The following is a 16,258-nucleotide window of genomic DNA, read 5'->3' as shown; positions in this document are numbered from 1 at the left end:
TAAAATATTCCTCTTTCTTCTAACTACATGTCTGTAATTCAGCCTCCTGTTTTATATTTTAATATTTAACAATTGGTATTTGAAAACTAAAAATAATTAACAGGTTTTGACTAGTATTTGACCACCAAGAGATTGTAGTAAAGTTGTTTCATAGGTTATAGAAGTAGTTGAAAAAGTTCTTTTCTTCTTCTAGAAAATATTACTTATGAGCTTTTATCTCAGTTATATTTATTCCAAGTAATCATTATTTATATGTTGTTTCATGATCCTTATTTTTTTAGAAGTTATTATTATTTAAGTATCCATTTTATGCACTCTAAAATGAAGAATTATTCTACGTAATGAACTATAATGCCTGTAAGAGGTTTTATATTGTATTTCTTATAAAATAGTCATTTTCATTTAAAAAATAATAAGAATTCTAAATGCTTCAAACACACTTGATTTTTATATTAATGGGAAATCTTGATAAATGTGTCATACATCTTAATTACCCCATAATATTTGAAAATAATTTTTATATTTGATTCTAAAACATGACAAGATTTTTTTTGTTTCTGAATGAGATCATCTAAGTCTATGGGAATGGGAACCAGGTTATAATGGTGCTTATTATATATTGCTCAAAATTAAAATTTAATAATTTATGTTCAACCTGGAAAAATCTTCAATTTGAAGTATGTACCTGATAAAGTTTGTTGACTTAATAGAACCTTGTTAGTAATCTTCTTGTGTGGCAGGTGGCTTTTATTATCATCTTCATTTTATAAATGAGAAAACTGAAACATAAGTAGATCAAGTAACTTGCCTAAAGTCACATAAGTGAGAAGTGCTGGAATAGGAATTGAAATCCCTGAAATTTTGGCCTTAAAATATGAACTCTTAACAACTTCACATACTGCCTCTCATTTAATTTTACAGGTTTGTAAGTATATTAAAGCTTAGTTATCATCACAGGATAAGAGTTGTAACTTGTGAGAGTTACTACAGCCTTAATCCTTCATTAATGGCAAATGTGAATGAGTTTTTAGATTCTTTCTTTGATTCATTTTTTTTTTTTTTTGAGGCAGAGTCTCACTTTGTTGCCCGGGCTAGAGTGCCGTGGCGTCAGCCTAGCTCGCAGCAACCTCAAACTTCTGGGCTCAAGCAATCCTGCTGCCTCAGCCTCCCGAGTAGCTGGGACTACAGGCGTGTGCCACCATGCCTGGCTAATTTTTTCTATATATTTTTAGCTGTCCAATTAATTTCTTTCTATTTTTTTTTAGTAGAGGCGGGGTCTCGCTCTTGCTCAGGCTGGTCTCGAACTCCTGATCTCAAACAATCCGCCCACCTCGGCCTCCCAGAGTGCTAGGATTATAGGCGTGAGCCACCGTGCCCGGCCTTCTTTGATTCAATTTTAATAGGTGAGAAGGAACAAGGAAGGATGTGAATAGAAGAGCCAGAGCTAGTAGAAGACTAGGGAGAAAAATTATCCTATTTCCCAATTTTGTTTATGGACTCCTCTAGAAATAGCAAGCGATGGTTTAGATAGCTTGAAAATCCATGCTCTGGGGCCACAGTAGTATAGTGGCACAATGATAGCAAAAGGCCGAAGTTTCTAAACCCCTAAGAGAAACAGAGCCTCCATTGGGAAGCACATATCTGCTACACACCGTTGTTTTTGATAGGAGAACTAAATGGGGGAGTTGTACCATTTCAAAAAGATGAGGATTACTTAAAGAGGTAATTTTTTCCTGTAAACTTCTGCTTACATTTTGACTACAAAGAAATCTGTTTAAATATATGTGTTTCTTTAGTTGAATTTTAAGCCTCTCATATCTCTCCAGAGCTCTAACCTACTTTTAATGCTATTTGCTGAGTTTTTATATTAATTAGTGTTCAGTGTGTGCCTCTCCTCCACATAATGATTCCAAGCTCCAGGTTACTTCCATATTTAGGGTTCACCATCCTATAGAACTGAATAGTCATTTGAATTTATCTAATCAGGAGAATAAAAAAGGAGTGGGCATACACTCTTAAAAGTCTTGGTTCAGTAGTGACCCACATCACTTCCAATCACATACCATTAGTGAAAACAAGTCACTGGTATACCTAAATCTAAGGAGATATAGCAAATAAAAACCCTGACTGCTGCTATGTAGTGATAACTCTATACTATGGAAAGGAGAGCACAAATTTTGGAAGACAGCTAAATGTCTACTACAGGCATCCAGTTAAAGAATAGAGTAGTAATCCTTATTTAATAGAGTGCTTCTGCTGTGGCCAATAATAATAATTTTAGCTATCAAACAAAAATTTCATAGAAGTTATGTTCACCACCACGACATTGAGAGTTTTTCAGTACTTAAAGACTTTTCTGATGAGATCAGTGGTAATATTAATGAATATGATTTATTGATATTGTATAAAGAAATGTGTCAACACTTAGAAGATCTACATAACTCACTAAACCAGTATTTTCCAAGTGAGCAATGCATTTTGATTTTTAAAAATCATACATAGGATGGGTGTGGTAGCTCACACCAGTAATCCTAGCACTTTCAGAGACTGAGGCAGGAGGATTGCTTGAAGCAGGAGTTTGAGACCAACCTGGGCAACAAAGTGAGATCCTGTCTTTACAGAAAATTTAAAAAATTAGCCAGGCATGATGGCAAATGCCTATAGTCCTTGCTATTTGGGAGACTGAGGCAGGAGGATCGCCTAGGAGTTTGAGGCTGCAGTGAGCAATGATCGTACCACTGAACTCCAGACTGGATAGCAAAATGAGATTCTGTCTCAAAAAAAAAAATCATACATAGATTTTAAAAACCCCAAATCAATGTCTTTTAATGTAATGGAGTACATAAAACACAGTGAAATGGTTTCAGATTCCACATTGCAACCCACCATTAAAAACTACAACTTGTCAAGTTTTGTTGTAATATCAAAGAATATTTGCAATTATGTGAAAAGGCTATTAAAATATTCCTCTTTCTTCTAACTACATGTCTGTGTAATGCTGGATTTTCTTTATATATTTTAATATTAATATATAGATATATACTTCTAAAATATCACAACAGAATAAATGTAAAAGTATATATTAGAATCCAGCTGTCTTCTACTAAGCCAGATATTAAAGAGATTTTTAAATATAAAGCAATGTAACTGTTCTCAAATCTTTTTCTTGAAAGTAAATTTATTTTTTTATAAAAGATGCTATTTATGTTAACATGAAATGAGTTTATTCCTGTTATTTTTAATGAATTAAGAAATACATATTTAACATTTTCCACTTTTAATTGCCTATCTAGCAAATATTAGTAGATACAAAAGCCTACATAAACAAAAGTTCTTTGATGTCTTCATTTATTCTGAAGAGTATAAAAGGGCCCTGAGACCAAAAGCTTTGAGGACTACCATCCTATAGGAAATCACCGTAAGGGAGCTTGGCCCATAGCATCTGAGAGCTACCATATCCTGCTTATTGCTTTACAGTTTCTGTGCTGCTTATCCCCAATCTGGACTCAGTCATACTATAGAGAATGCCCTAAACATAAGACTCTGATAATTTATTTGCTGGGGCTGAAAGGGTGTTTTTATTTGAAGACTTTTCTATAGTCTCTAATGTTTTTCCAGTTCTAATGTATTCAACTTGCACATAAAAGACTGGAATGTCCTTGAGCAGGTCATATAACTGCTCTGAGGCTTATTTTTCCAACTGAAAATTTAGATGATTAGACTATTTCTACATTCCTCCTTTCTAACATTTTGTTACTCCATGACTTCTATTCATAGGTGCTGAATAATCTTCCAAAGTGATTGTTAACTGTTGAGGTGGGATTAGCAAGAGACTAAATTCATGCTTTTAGAGCTCTTCTCTCTCTATATCTGTGTGTGTGTGTGTGTGTGTGTGTGTGTGTGTGTGTGTGTGTGTGGCTTTATGTATATTAAAATCTTAATCTGTGTACTGGAGGAGGACTGATACAGATCAAGAGTCAAGGGCAGAATCTGAGTAAAACATGAGTATATATACACATGCATACATATGCATATATATGCATTTCAAGGAATAGAATAATCTGCGCTCATTTATACTGCTATCTTAGAATTACTTCTAATACAAAACATACTTAAAACATAATTTCTTCTTTTTGACATTTGAGTGCTTATTGTCATGTGGCAGTTAACTTTTTTCCAGAATTTTAACAAAAAGAATTTTCTGTTTTTGTTTTTAATGAAAGAAACAGACAGTGGATAGTTAAAATTTGCCTTCCAAACAAAATGGCATAATATCTCCCTGTCAAGGACTGGAATGTAAGCAGTTATAGAATTTCAGTATCTGGAATGACTCAAGATTTACAAGCCAGCTCCCCTTAACCAGTATATTGTTAGATTATTTACAAAACTAAAGTTTTAATGTTCATTTGTCTTATTGTGGTATACCACATTTAAGCTTTTGAAGTAAAAATAAGATCGTTTTTGAAAAACTATTTTTATACCTCTCCCCCAATTTTAAACCCAACTTTTCCTCTTTATCTGACTTTAAGGTTAAAACATTAACAAATCTCATGATTTTTATAAACTATGGTTTAGGTTTAAGGAAGCAATAAGAAAAATCCTTATATTCAACTAGCTGTCAAGAACATAGTGCACATTACTGTACTGTGAGGAGATAAAAAAGAAACACGGTAGTTACTCATACACAAGTACTATTAATAGTTGATATTTAGCAAATGACACGTTACAGAAATACTTAAAGTAACAGCCAGATGGGTTAGGACTCCGTATGTTATAAAAGGTACTTGAATTTTAATTGGCTCCTCTGTCATTTTGTTACCTCTTACTGTTAGCAGTATTCATTGACAATTAAAAAAGAACCCTTAAAACTTGGATATAAGAGAGCACTTTGAGAATTAAGCCAGTAAAATCTCCACATTGTGCTTTTCATTATATCCCGTTCAAAGAAAACCAGGAAATTTGCACAGCTAAAGAGTGAAGAAATCCTTAAAACAGTAGTAAGACAGGCAGACATACAAATCCCCAATGTGATATCAATTTCATAAGTTGTATTATTGTATTATTATTGGTTGTATTTTATACTATGTGGAGAAAGACTATGTGAACAGAAGTGGAGTGGATAACATAAGGCATAGAGTAGTTCAAAGAACCAGAAATTGGCAGTATTTTTACAGAACTATCCAGATTTGATTGTTATGAATTACATTTAATAATAATTTGGATAATTCGTATGGACTAGTTAGCAAGCAAGTATTAAGAATATTTAGAGACATTTGCACCTGAATGTTTTTGGCAGCACAATTCACTATTGCAAGGATGTGGAAACAACCCAAGTGCCTGTCAATTCATGAATGGATTATTAAAATTTGGTATATGTATACAATGGAATATTACTCAATTATAAGAAATGACAGTAATCTAGAACCTCTTATACTTTCCTGGATTGAACTTGAGCCCATTATCCGAAGTGAGGTATCACAGGATCGGAAGAATGGGCTCCACTTGTACTCGCCATCAAGTTGGTACTAACTGATCAACACTAGGGTGATCACATGGCAGTAATACTCTCCAGGGATTAGGGGAATGGGGAGGGTAAACTCACAACTAAAAGACACGGTGAGCATTGCAGAGGGGAAGGGCATGCCTCTAACCCTCGCTTGGGTGAGGCAAAGACATAAAATGTAACTGAAATGTTTGTACCCTCATACCCTGAAATAAAAAAATAAAAAAATATTTTAAAAAAAGAGTATTTAGTACTTTTTGAGGTTCTATTTTATTACTAGCTTCCATGGGGAATTTTAAAAAGGCAATAGCCATTTTTACTTTTATCACACTTAACACATATTTATCATATAGTGCCTGAAACAAACATGGTAGAGTCTCAAGATGTGCTTGTTTAACTGAAGTAGATGAAGACATATATTCGTAAACATTATATATGTACATGTGTATATCTTGTATGTGTCTATGTATGTGTGCAGTTGTTTACTGAGTGCAATAGAATTCAGGGAAGGAAAAGATCATTAAACTTGAGCCTTGTCCCTCAGAGCAGAGCAGAGTATGAATTTACAGTGACAGTAGAGATATTCTAGATTGTTGGGACAATATAGACAAAGCTCAGAGGCAGAATCAACATGATCTGTGTAAAGCATGATGATAAGCACAATGGCCTAAAGAAACTATGAGGTTTGTATTGAACAGTGAGAAAATTGGAAAGGTAAGGTAGAGTCAATTATTTAACAGCTTTGGGTACTAGTTTTAGGAATTTAAACTAAACCTAATAGGCAACAAGGGGCCAGTATGGGTCTTAAATTGGCAACTGACACAGAGTAGTAATTTAGGGAGATTAAGAAATTAGGCAGCATATGAGATTGAGACAAGAATAAAAGCTGACTAAATTTTGAACATAAAAATTAGAATGTATATCCACTCCCATGCACTGATGATTGGAATATATTTTGGAAAACACTTTCTGAAAATCAGTTTTTCAAATGAATTTTGTGTAATCATCCAAGAAAATCAGAAATATAAAGAAGTATATACAAAAATATCCATATTTATGTTAATGAAAAATTTGAAACAACCAAAAAATAACCAACAATAGGAGATAAGTTAAATAATAGCAAAGTAAAAGCCCTCTCATCTAGCCTAGTCAGATCCACTAATTGGTTGATTAATAGAAAAATTTCAGTAAAGTGGAGAATCATTGATATATATATGATTTAAATATTTTATGTTCACTTCAAACATAAAAAGGTACATTCATCAGTTTTTGATGCGGGGCTTTCCTCTGAGTATGATTCTAATAATTATGATCCCCATTAAATATTGTCTATAATACCCAATTTCAGTTTCTTTATAATAAACTGAGAATTCAGTAATATCTGCCAGTCAAGCTGATTGTACAATTCCTCTAGATTTTTATTACTTTTTCCCTGTTGTCTTGTCCACACCTAATTCAGCAGCAAAGTTTTTAATTACTCACCCTCCTCCATTGCCACTCTTTGGCAACTATAAGAACAGGCTTCAATTCTGAGTCGTATGGAAAACAATTGCAGTTTTGAACAGAGGAGTTGCATGATCTGAAATATATTCTAACATAATCAATCTGGCTTCTCTGTTTGAGAAGAGGCTATGGTGAGGGAGGGGGCACATTTGTGTACGTTGTGGTCAGTAATCATTTTGATACAAAAATAATCATTGCCCTATTTCTAGTGTTTTCATTTCCTTTTAGTCCCAATTATGAACAGCAAAAAATGTGTAGGCATCTAGGAAAACCTGAGTTGGGGGGAGTGGTAGGTGGAGGGTGTTGGGAATAAGTCTTTTCAAGGTGTTTAAAGGAAGAAAAAATGATGAAGAACCAGGTATAGTTCCTAAAGAGATTTTTTGTTTTTTGTTTTTTTCCCATATACCTAATTAGTTCTCAATTGCATAGGCACATTAGAATCTTCTGGGGAGTTTTAAAGATACCACTGCTTGGGTTCCCTCCCATATATACTGATGCAATTGGCTTGGGATGGGGGCCTAGGCCTCATTATTAAAAAAAAAAAAAAAATCCAGGTGATTCTGGTGTTCATCTAGCATTGAAATCAATCGCTTTTGATTCTTTTTAGGTCTTTTTTTTTCTTTTTTATTTCAGCATATTATGGAGGTACAAATGTTTAGGTTATGTATATTGCCCTTGCTCCACCCGAGTCAAAGCTTCAAGCGTGCCCCCAGACAGTGTGCACCGCACCTATTAGGTGTGTATATACCCATCCTCTCCTTCCCTCTCCCATCTGCCCGACTCCTGATGAATGTTATTACTATATGTGCACTTAAGTGTTGAACAGTTAAAACCAATTTGATGGTGTGTACATGTGATGCTTGTTTTTCCATTCTTGTGATACTTCACTTAGTAGAATGGGTTCCAGCTCTATCCAGGATAATGCAAGAGGTGCTATATCACCATTTTTTTTTGTGGCTGAATAGAACTCCATGGTATACATATACCAAATTTTATTAATCCACTCATGTATTGATGGGCATTTGGGTTGTTTCCACATCTTTGCATTTGTGAATTGTGCTGCTATAAACATTCGAGTGCAGATGTCTTTATTATAGAATGTCTTTTGTACTTTTGGATAGATGCCCAGTAATGGGATAGCTGGATGAAATGGTAGTTCTACTTGTATCTCTTTAAGTTATCTCTATATTGCTTACTAGTACAGAGGTTGTACTAGTTTTCAGTCCCACCAGCAGTGTATGAGTATTCCTATCTCTCCACATCCATGCAAACATTTGTTGTTTTAGGACTTTTTGGTAAAGGCCATTCTCACTGGAGATAAGTGATATCTCACTGTGGTTTTGATTTGCATTTCCCTGATGATTAGAGATGTTGAACATTTTTTCAAAACTCTTATAGACATTGGCCTAGGCAAAGAATTTATGAAGAAGACCCCCAAAGGCAATCACAGCAACAACAAAAATAAATAAATGGAACATGATCAAATTAAAAAGATTCTGCACAGCCAAGGAAACTATCACGAGAGCAGACAACCTACAGAATGGGAGAAAATATTCGCATGTTACACATCCGATAAAGGGCTGATAACTAGAATCTATATAGAACTCAGGAAAATCAGCAAGAAAAAATCAAACAACCCTATCAAAAAGTGGGCATGAACAGAAACTTTTCAAAAGAAGATAGACTCTTTTTAGGTCTTATTCTTAGATAGTTTTGGGCAACTTGTGACTCATTGCCTCCACTATTTAGAACAAAACTCTCTATAGCCCAAAGGATTTTCAACTAACATCCATGAACTTATTCTCTTGAGGTAGAGCAGTTAAGGGAGGATTATCTTCATTTTGAGTCTGAAGGCAGAATAATTTCCTTCATGTGGAGGCAAAGTGATATTGTCAGTCTTCCAGCTATGTTAGGAGTTGTAAGGAGGCTCAATCTGGGCTAATAGAAAGTCCAGACTATAGTTCAAACCTTTCCTTAATTATCCTGGGTAGGAATGACCATACAGTATCACTCAGGGAAGAATCAAGAATGTTTCCACAGAGATTATATTTACTTCATCTCTTTCTCTGCTGAATGACTCACCACTGAAAGCCATTAATTACTCTTACTAGGGCCTATAGAATCCCAGTTTATGGCAGTGGCTTTAAAAACATCTAGTTTATGACTTAGATTAGGCAGCCTTTAAGATGGCCTCCAGTGATTGCCATCTTCCAGTATTTATGCCCTTGTGTATACCTTCTCCATAAATGTAGGCAGAAGTGACATCACTTTCAAAACTAGATTATTAAAAAATACTATGGTTTCCATTTTGGGCACTTTCTTTCACTCTCTCTGATTCCTTGCTCTGTGGGAAACAAACTGTCATGTTGCAGGCAGTGGTATGGAGAGGCCCATGTGGTGAGGAAGTGATGTGTCCAGGCAACAGCCAGGACCTGAGGAGCTAAGATGAATCGCTCTCTGAGTTGAGTGTTATGATAGATGACTGTAGCCCTGGTCACCTTGATTGCAGCTTCGTGAGGCATTCTGACCAGAGACACCTAGCTGAACCATGCTTCGGTTCCTGAACCACATAAACTATGAGATAATACATATTTGTTGTTTTAAGCCATTAAGTTTTGTTACACAGCAATAGATAACTAATACATGGCAGGATTCATCAAGAGAAGGATTTGTCATCTTTAAGCTAATTGTTATTATTCATCTCACATTTCAATTATTAGGATATAAGTACCAATGATGTAAAAGAAAATAATTTTGTATAGGCTCTCATAAATTCAATGATGAGGATTTGGAAAATGAAACCACATAATAATCAGGAAGTAAAAGGAAAACATAAATGGCATCTTCCTAGATGAGACTAAATTCCTAGTTCCCTGAAAGGCATAGTTTGAGAAGGGAGGAATCGAGGATTGTTGGGAAGAGACTAATACTACTATTTCTTGCTTCCTGTCAAATCTCTTCAACTCAAGAGAAAGTAAATTTTCTTGATAAACCCTTCAAAGTTGGAGGATAGGTGGGAGCATATGTGGGCCTCAAGAAACAAGTCATCTTCATTGAAGGCAGCAGCTTTGTTGAATAAATACTGCGTAGAAGTGAAGTAAAGAATAGCTGACAATGCTGAAGCAGTTAGACATGAAGTTTTAATGAACTATTTCATATTAAGATACACAGTAGGAACTCAAACCAGAGAGACCAATTGATAGATATTTTCCAAAACTCTGTTTTAGGGTGATCATAGAAATGATCAAGGCTGATAATCATCTGGTACCCACAAGTTAGTCATAGAGGCCCACATTCATTCTGGTAGATCAGTGGTATATTCTGACTGGGCAGTACCCACCCATATTGGCTGTTAAATATATGTAACATCACTCCTGTACATAGTGAACTTAGTTTATGTTTTGGTTTTCTTTAGCCGTGTGTTATTTATGTGTAAAGTTGGAGTATGGGAGGTAGAGGAATTCTTGTGTCTTATTCATGCCTAAGTAAATGGCAATGGGGTAAGGGTGTAAATGAAGCCACATGATAAATCTTATAAGTCATTCTGAAGCACCAACTTTGCTCCCTGGTGTTAATTGGAGATATTTTTATATTAAAGCAAACATAAATGTGTTATGGAGTAAAATGCAAAAATCACATGAATTTTAAGATAAAGGAAGTTTTCAAGAAATTTTCTGTCTTTGGTGGGCTACCTTTGCATTATTCCCTAGACTCTCATTCTATACCTCTGTTATTATAGATATTTCAGTGGAAAATTATAAGGGGCACTGCTTTAGGGTGCTTGTTGTTATGGAATTGCTTTTACTAAATAAAGCTGGGTCCCCTGGTCCATCTTTATGTTCTTTGGCACTCTAGAGAACCAGAAGAGCAAACTCTAAGAAATAGAAACTCTAAGAATTCATCTCCAGCATCTTCCTTCTCTTCTATTATTTAATTGGATTTGCAGGCAACTCAAAGGCTGATAATTTATATTATGGATTATCTACGCCAAAATATTTTAGTTCACTTATTGTATTGAAAGTATCTTTTATATTACTTTGATAACATTTCATGTTCTTCTATTTAATCTTTTCCTTCCTAATTGTTGGAAACCCATGTATTTAATTTTCTCTTTCAAAGAGCATTTTAGAAAGGATTACTCTGTTTATATGGATATTTTGCACAATGCTTTCCATTCATAAATAAAGGGGTGTATGTAAATGTAGAATAGGAATCAGAATTGGAAATTGCATCCATTTCTTTTCTCCTTTTGAGTCAAATCATTGTAGCATAGATTAATCATTTGGTGTGAAGTGAACTGCCAAAACATGGTCATATTTGCATGCAAATGCAAAGATCATATCTTAATAAAAATTTAAAAAAGCAAACAAAAACAGGAGACCACTAACTAATAATCCTAATAACCTAACGGTAAGAAGCATATGCTAAGTGACTTATATTTTTATGACAGTTCTGCACCTATCCAGCCATATGGGTTTGGGTGTATTAAAATCTCAATTTCCTGATCTACAAATGATTAAGAGGGACAGAGGCCCCTTATAGTTTTAAGATTCCACGGTTCTAAGTATATGTAACTAGAACAGATTTTATTTTCTAAAATTTGCATTGTAAATGTAAAAACATAGGATGAAAACAAAGAATTAAAAGTAAATGTTTCTAGAAAGATTTTGTAGACAACCTATACTATCAGGAATGGATTCACTACTAAATATTGGTTTTGCCTAATTTGGCATTGCTGTGTAATTTTATGGTAATGATAACTCCACAGATAAGAGTATTTGGTCCTAACATAGCTTATATCCTATATGTATGTACACTATTTCTGTTTTAAATTCTGTATAATCATGTTTCACTCTAACTCTTTAAAATGAAGTATGATTAGTTTCACTATGAATTTTCTTTTATACTTAAACATTGAATGAATTCACATAAAAAATTGATTATGGAAAGACACTCTGCTGGGCACTAAGGAAAGAAATGTGAAAAACGTTAAGTCCTCCTCTGTGCTCTATATGCTCACAAGACTCCAGTCATAGAAGCCTAATCTAGGAACCTAGGCTAGCGAGGTCTTTGAATCAGATGATAGTTCAGGGCATCATTCATGCTATCTCCCAAGACCATATTTGAGGAAGGGCAATTCTTTCTAACTCCCTGCAGCCTGGTCATGTAGTTGAAGCACAAGAAAATAAAATGAATCTGTTGTTTCTGTTGACCTAGACATTTCATATAATTATCACCTGTAAATGTATTACCAAATAGTATTTACATAAAGGGACTTGAATGACAAATATTTTGAAATTAAAACCACAATGATTAGCATACCAGCAGTTTAATTGAAATGAATGTTGGCTTCCATTGGTGAACATACAAAATGCTACCAAGATCTGCTGCCAATGGAAGAATTTTGAAATAGGAATTAATCTTTCTAAAAATCCATCATCTGTAGCCTGCCCTCAAGCATTCATGATATTCAGGGTCCCCTTTCCCTAAGTATATCTTCTATTTGGGGCATTGTGCTTTTGCCATCTAACAGGAAAACAACTTTCAATGCTGCTACCTTTTGAATGGCAAAGATTTCTAGAGATTAGAAAATTGCTAAATTTATATATACATGGTTTTTAAATATGATACTTTTCGATTCATGCATTCAACTATATTCTTACTTTAAAATCCTATAAATTCTTTTACTTGTAATGATTTAACTTATATAATTCAATTGGCAAGAGTGTGTGGCAAAACATTTTTCACATATTTTTACTGTTCCCTGGGAGACATCTATTGTAAGCATTGCTGCAGGCTGTCATTTTTGTCTGCCTTCCAGGCTTCGCTGGTCCAAATGCTGTGTACTAGACTTGGTATCAGTCACAAGGGGGAGGGGAAACTCGCAGCTGAGCCAGACAGTTTTGTTATCCCTTTAAAATTAAAAGCATATGAAACAGATACAGCTTATTAAGGTTTTTTTTTTATAAATAACATAAACTTAAATAACAAAACAATAAAGTTCAAATACAACTTAAAATAGAGTTTAATGCTGTAACCACAGGAAAAAAAGCATGATTATTTATGGAAAGAACATTATTCAAAGCCATATTCCCAAATATGAATTATATAAAAGATAGTTTATGTTACTTGAAAAAAAACTTGAGGATTTATGAATTTTACTTTTAGGGATGATAAAATGTTATTTTGTGGCAAGTGAGATGAAGTACAGTATTGTCAACATTATTGCTATTTTACATACAAGATTTTTGAAAATATCCCCTTTCAATTTGAGCAGCATTAGGAACTTTGTTCTTGTTAATAGGTTCAAGCATGTTCTAATCCTATACTTCTGCAAAACTACCTGTTTGACTCAATTTCATAATAAAATTTTTGAGAATATTCTTTTTATTTTGATTAGAGTTTAAGCGGCTTATAATTTTTCACTAGAAAGCATTTTAAATACTGCTCATCTTCCATAGTTAGTGTTGGCTTGATTATCTGACAAATCATTGCAGCAGCCTTTAGGTCTGACATATCTTATATAATATCATCTGCATTATTATTATTATAGCAGCCATTTTATAAGCAGATAGGAATATTTAAATAATCATTATCAGATAATCGAATCTAGCATACTCTTAAGGGTAAATTAATTTAAGAAAAAAAAATTACTATTACTAACACCATGATTGTACAACCAGTTTTACAAGTTTTTACAACCTTTAGTTACTAAATCTGATTTTTTTGTATACTTTTCAAATCTTTCTTTAATGCAGTGTCTTAAACAAAAATGCACAAGTCCAGCTTGATCAGTTTTTCAGTAGTTTTCCAGCCTTTCTTGGTTACTTAGAAAAGAAAAAGAAAAGAAAGAAAGAAAACAGTCCACTTAAAGAAATCTCCCTGCTCGAACTGGTTTCTTATATACCGTGTGTGATTAAGTTATTGCCATAGGAAGAAAGTGGGCTGTTTTTTGTTCTTTCTTCGTTTTTTTTCCTCTTACAGGAACTCCCTTTTGATTTAAGGCAACAAACATTTCTCCTCCATTGTGTGTCCATTTAGCTGATGCATATGTGTTGTAGTGGTTTTCCAGAATTAATTCTTTGAAGTTGCAATCTTCATTGCATTCTTTCTGTTAAAACAACAAATGAACAACATTATCCAAATGATTTTTAGAGGGGCTCAATTAAACAAAAAGTAAGCAGGTAGTATTTGGCAGAATTGAAACATAAATGACTTTTTTTTTTTTATTTTTTATTTCAGGGTATTATGAGGGTACAAACATATGTTTACACTTTATGTCTTTGCCTCACCCAAGCTAGGGTTAAAGGAATGCCGTTCCCCCCTACAATGCTCCCCATGTCCTTTAGTTGCATGTTTACCCCCCATCTCCATCCCCCTAACATACATAACTTTTTTAAACCTCAGGTCGAGTAGGCCTAATGCAGTTTATTATATATACTTGTGCAATATATTTGCAAAAAAGGGCATCTTAAATTTAAAACAAACAAAAAAATAACATAATACACAATTATGCAACATGGTTTCAAAAATGTAGCTTTTTAGCAGTGTCTACTGTTCTTTAGTATTAGGATCTATTTCCCCCTAATTAGTAAACCTCATAGCGCTCTTTCCAAGTCACTCATTCTCTGAGAAGCACTGGAAATTTGGTACAGTTAGAAGAGTTCTGCCTCCCTCAGGTGAAGGACATATTTCACTTTTCTTCATTTACTACTACATTGCCTTCAATGTTAACAGAAAATAAAAAGTTAATTTATTTGTTTATCTATGCAACCATTCACTCATTCAATTAAACCTGTAGTATTACATATAATAATTAGCCTGTGCCAGGCATTATGCTGAGCTGTGGGAATACAAAAGAAAGTCAATTATACTTTATTATAGTGGGATGAACTGTTACATATTTTGCATTGTAATAAAGTGGGAACAATATGAATGCTTACAGTTCAAAGCCCATGTTTGTGAGACTGATGTTGATAAATGAACTGAACACTTCAGGCCTTTTTTTCCCAAGAATTTTCATGTCAGCAATGTGCAAATTGAGTGAACTTTAACAAAAAGAGCTTTAATACTGAAAAATGGAAAGTTTAGATTTTAAATATCTAAAATGCACATGGAATTTTAGAGCTGGAAGGATACTTAAAGGTAATTTTATAGATGAAGAAACCAAAGTCCAGAGGGCTTAAGCAATTTGTCCAAGGTTGCACAGAAAATATTTTTTCTTAATGCCTGAGTATAAAGTGTTTTAATGAAATCATTAAGCTATGCAGTTGGAGAGAAATTAATTCCATTTTTACTTTTCAGAAAGGCAAGATTTTTTGACAAAATTAACTTTGAAAAATTAAGTGTAAGCTATCAATTATTAATACCTTTGCATAGAGTTTTCCTTCCTTGTTCATTGCAAGATAGTATTCACTTTCCACCCCTTTGATTGCCACAATTCCAACTGCCACTGTCCTGATTTCCATGATATCTGCAAGGGACCACAGAAAGATATGTCAATTATTCATTCAGGTTTACTGATCATCCAAAAATGGCCATTTGTTCCTATTTCTGTTTCAACTGGAAGTTGTTATGATTATTAATGTGATTATTTACTCAGCCTGAGACCCCCTACCCATAACACATACATACAAATATCAGAGTGGTCATTAAATATAGGAAGTGCAAACTGATGATTTTTTATTTTGTAGAAAAAGATATCTGTATTCAAAGAAATAGTTATATATTCAAATTAAGCTTTTTATTCACTAGAATTACATTTCTAATTTACTATAATAGTAACAATAATACCTAATGTTTATTGAACTCATACCATATGCCAAGGATTGTTCCAGTGCTCTTTATGTATTAACTCATTTAGTCATCACTACAGACTATGAAGCAGGTACTCTTATTATCCCCATTTTATAGATCGAGAAACTGAAACACAATAATTTGCCCAAATTCTTGTACCTGGTAAGTGTCAGAACTGCAATTTTAACCCAGACAGTTTGGCTCTTAATCATCATGTAATACTATGGAAGTATATAATAAGCTAACATCTTTACTTTTCTGTTTGGCTAAACTTTATCTTAAAAATGTTTTCTAACTTAATAGGTCTTGAATATACTGAAAGTGAATAAAATTCCAATTAAAGCAATTATCAGTGATGGTAAACAAAACCTACTCCCTTGAAAAAGATTGTTTTAAATTGATAGTGTGTTTTATTTAAACAAAATTATGAATCCTGTTTATATAATATTTTGTAAC

General features: G+C 33.7%; 2 protein-coding genes across 2 annotated transcripts in view; one reads left to right on the top strand and one right to left on the bottom strand.

Annotated features, from left to right (window-relative positions):
- FAM227B (family with sequence similarity 227, member B) overlaps positions 1 to 16,258 on the top strand; it is a 225,297-nt gene that overhangs the window by 72,714 nt on the left and 136,325 nt on the right. The window lies entirely within an intron of this gene.
- The window catches only part of FGF7 (fibroblast growth factor 7), a 65,672-nt gene continuing 62,421 nt past the window's right edge, over positions 13,008 to 16,258 (bottom strand). Inside the window, exons 3-4 of the mRNA XM_012649452.1 lie at positions 15,376 to 15,479; positions 13,008 to 14,117 (exon numbers count right to left, since the gene is read on the bottom strand). Coding sequence (XP_012504906.1) covers positions 13,923 to 14,117; positions 15,376 to 15,479 — 299 coding nt within the window. The 3' untranslated portion in view covers positions 13,008 to 13,922. The remainder of the gene's footprint in view (positions 14,118 to 15,375; positions 15,480 to 16,258) is intronic.

Source organism: Propithecus coquereli, unplaced genomic scaffold (genome assembly GCF_000956105.1).
Source record: "Propithecus coquereli isolate 6110/MARCELLA unplaced genomic scaffold, Pcoq_1.0 Scaffold3, whole genome shotgun sequence".
NCBI classification, from domain to species: domain Eukaryota; kingdom Metazoa; phylum Chordata; class Mammalia; order Primates; family Indriidae; genus Propithecus; species Propithecus coquereli.
The sequence above is the reverse complement of the archived record's forward strand: the minus strand, read 5'-3'. Positions and strand labels throughout refer to the sequence as shown.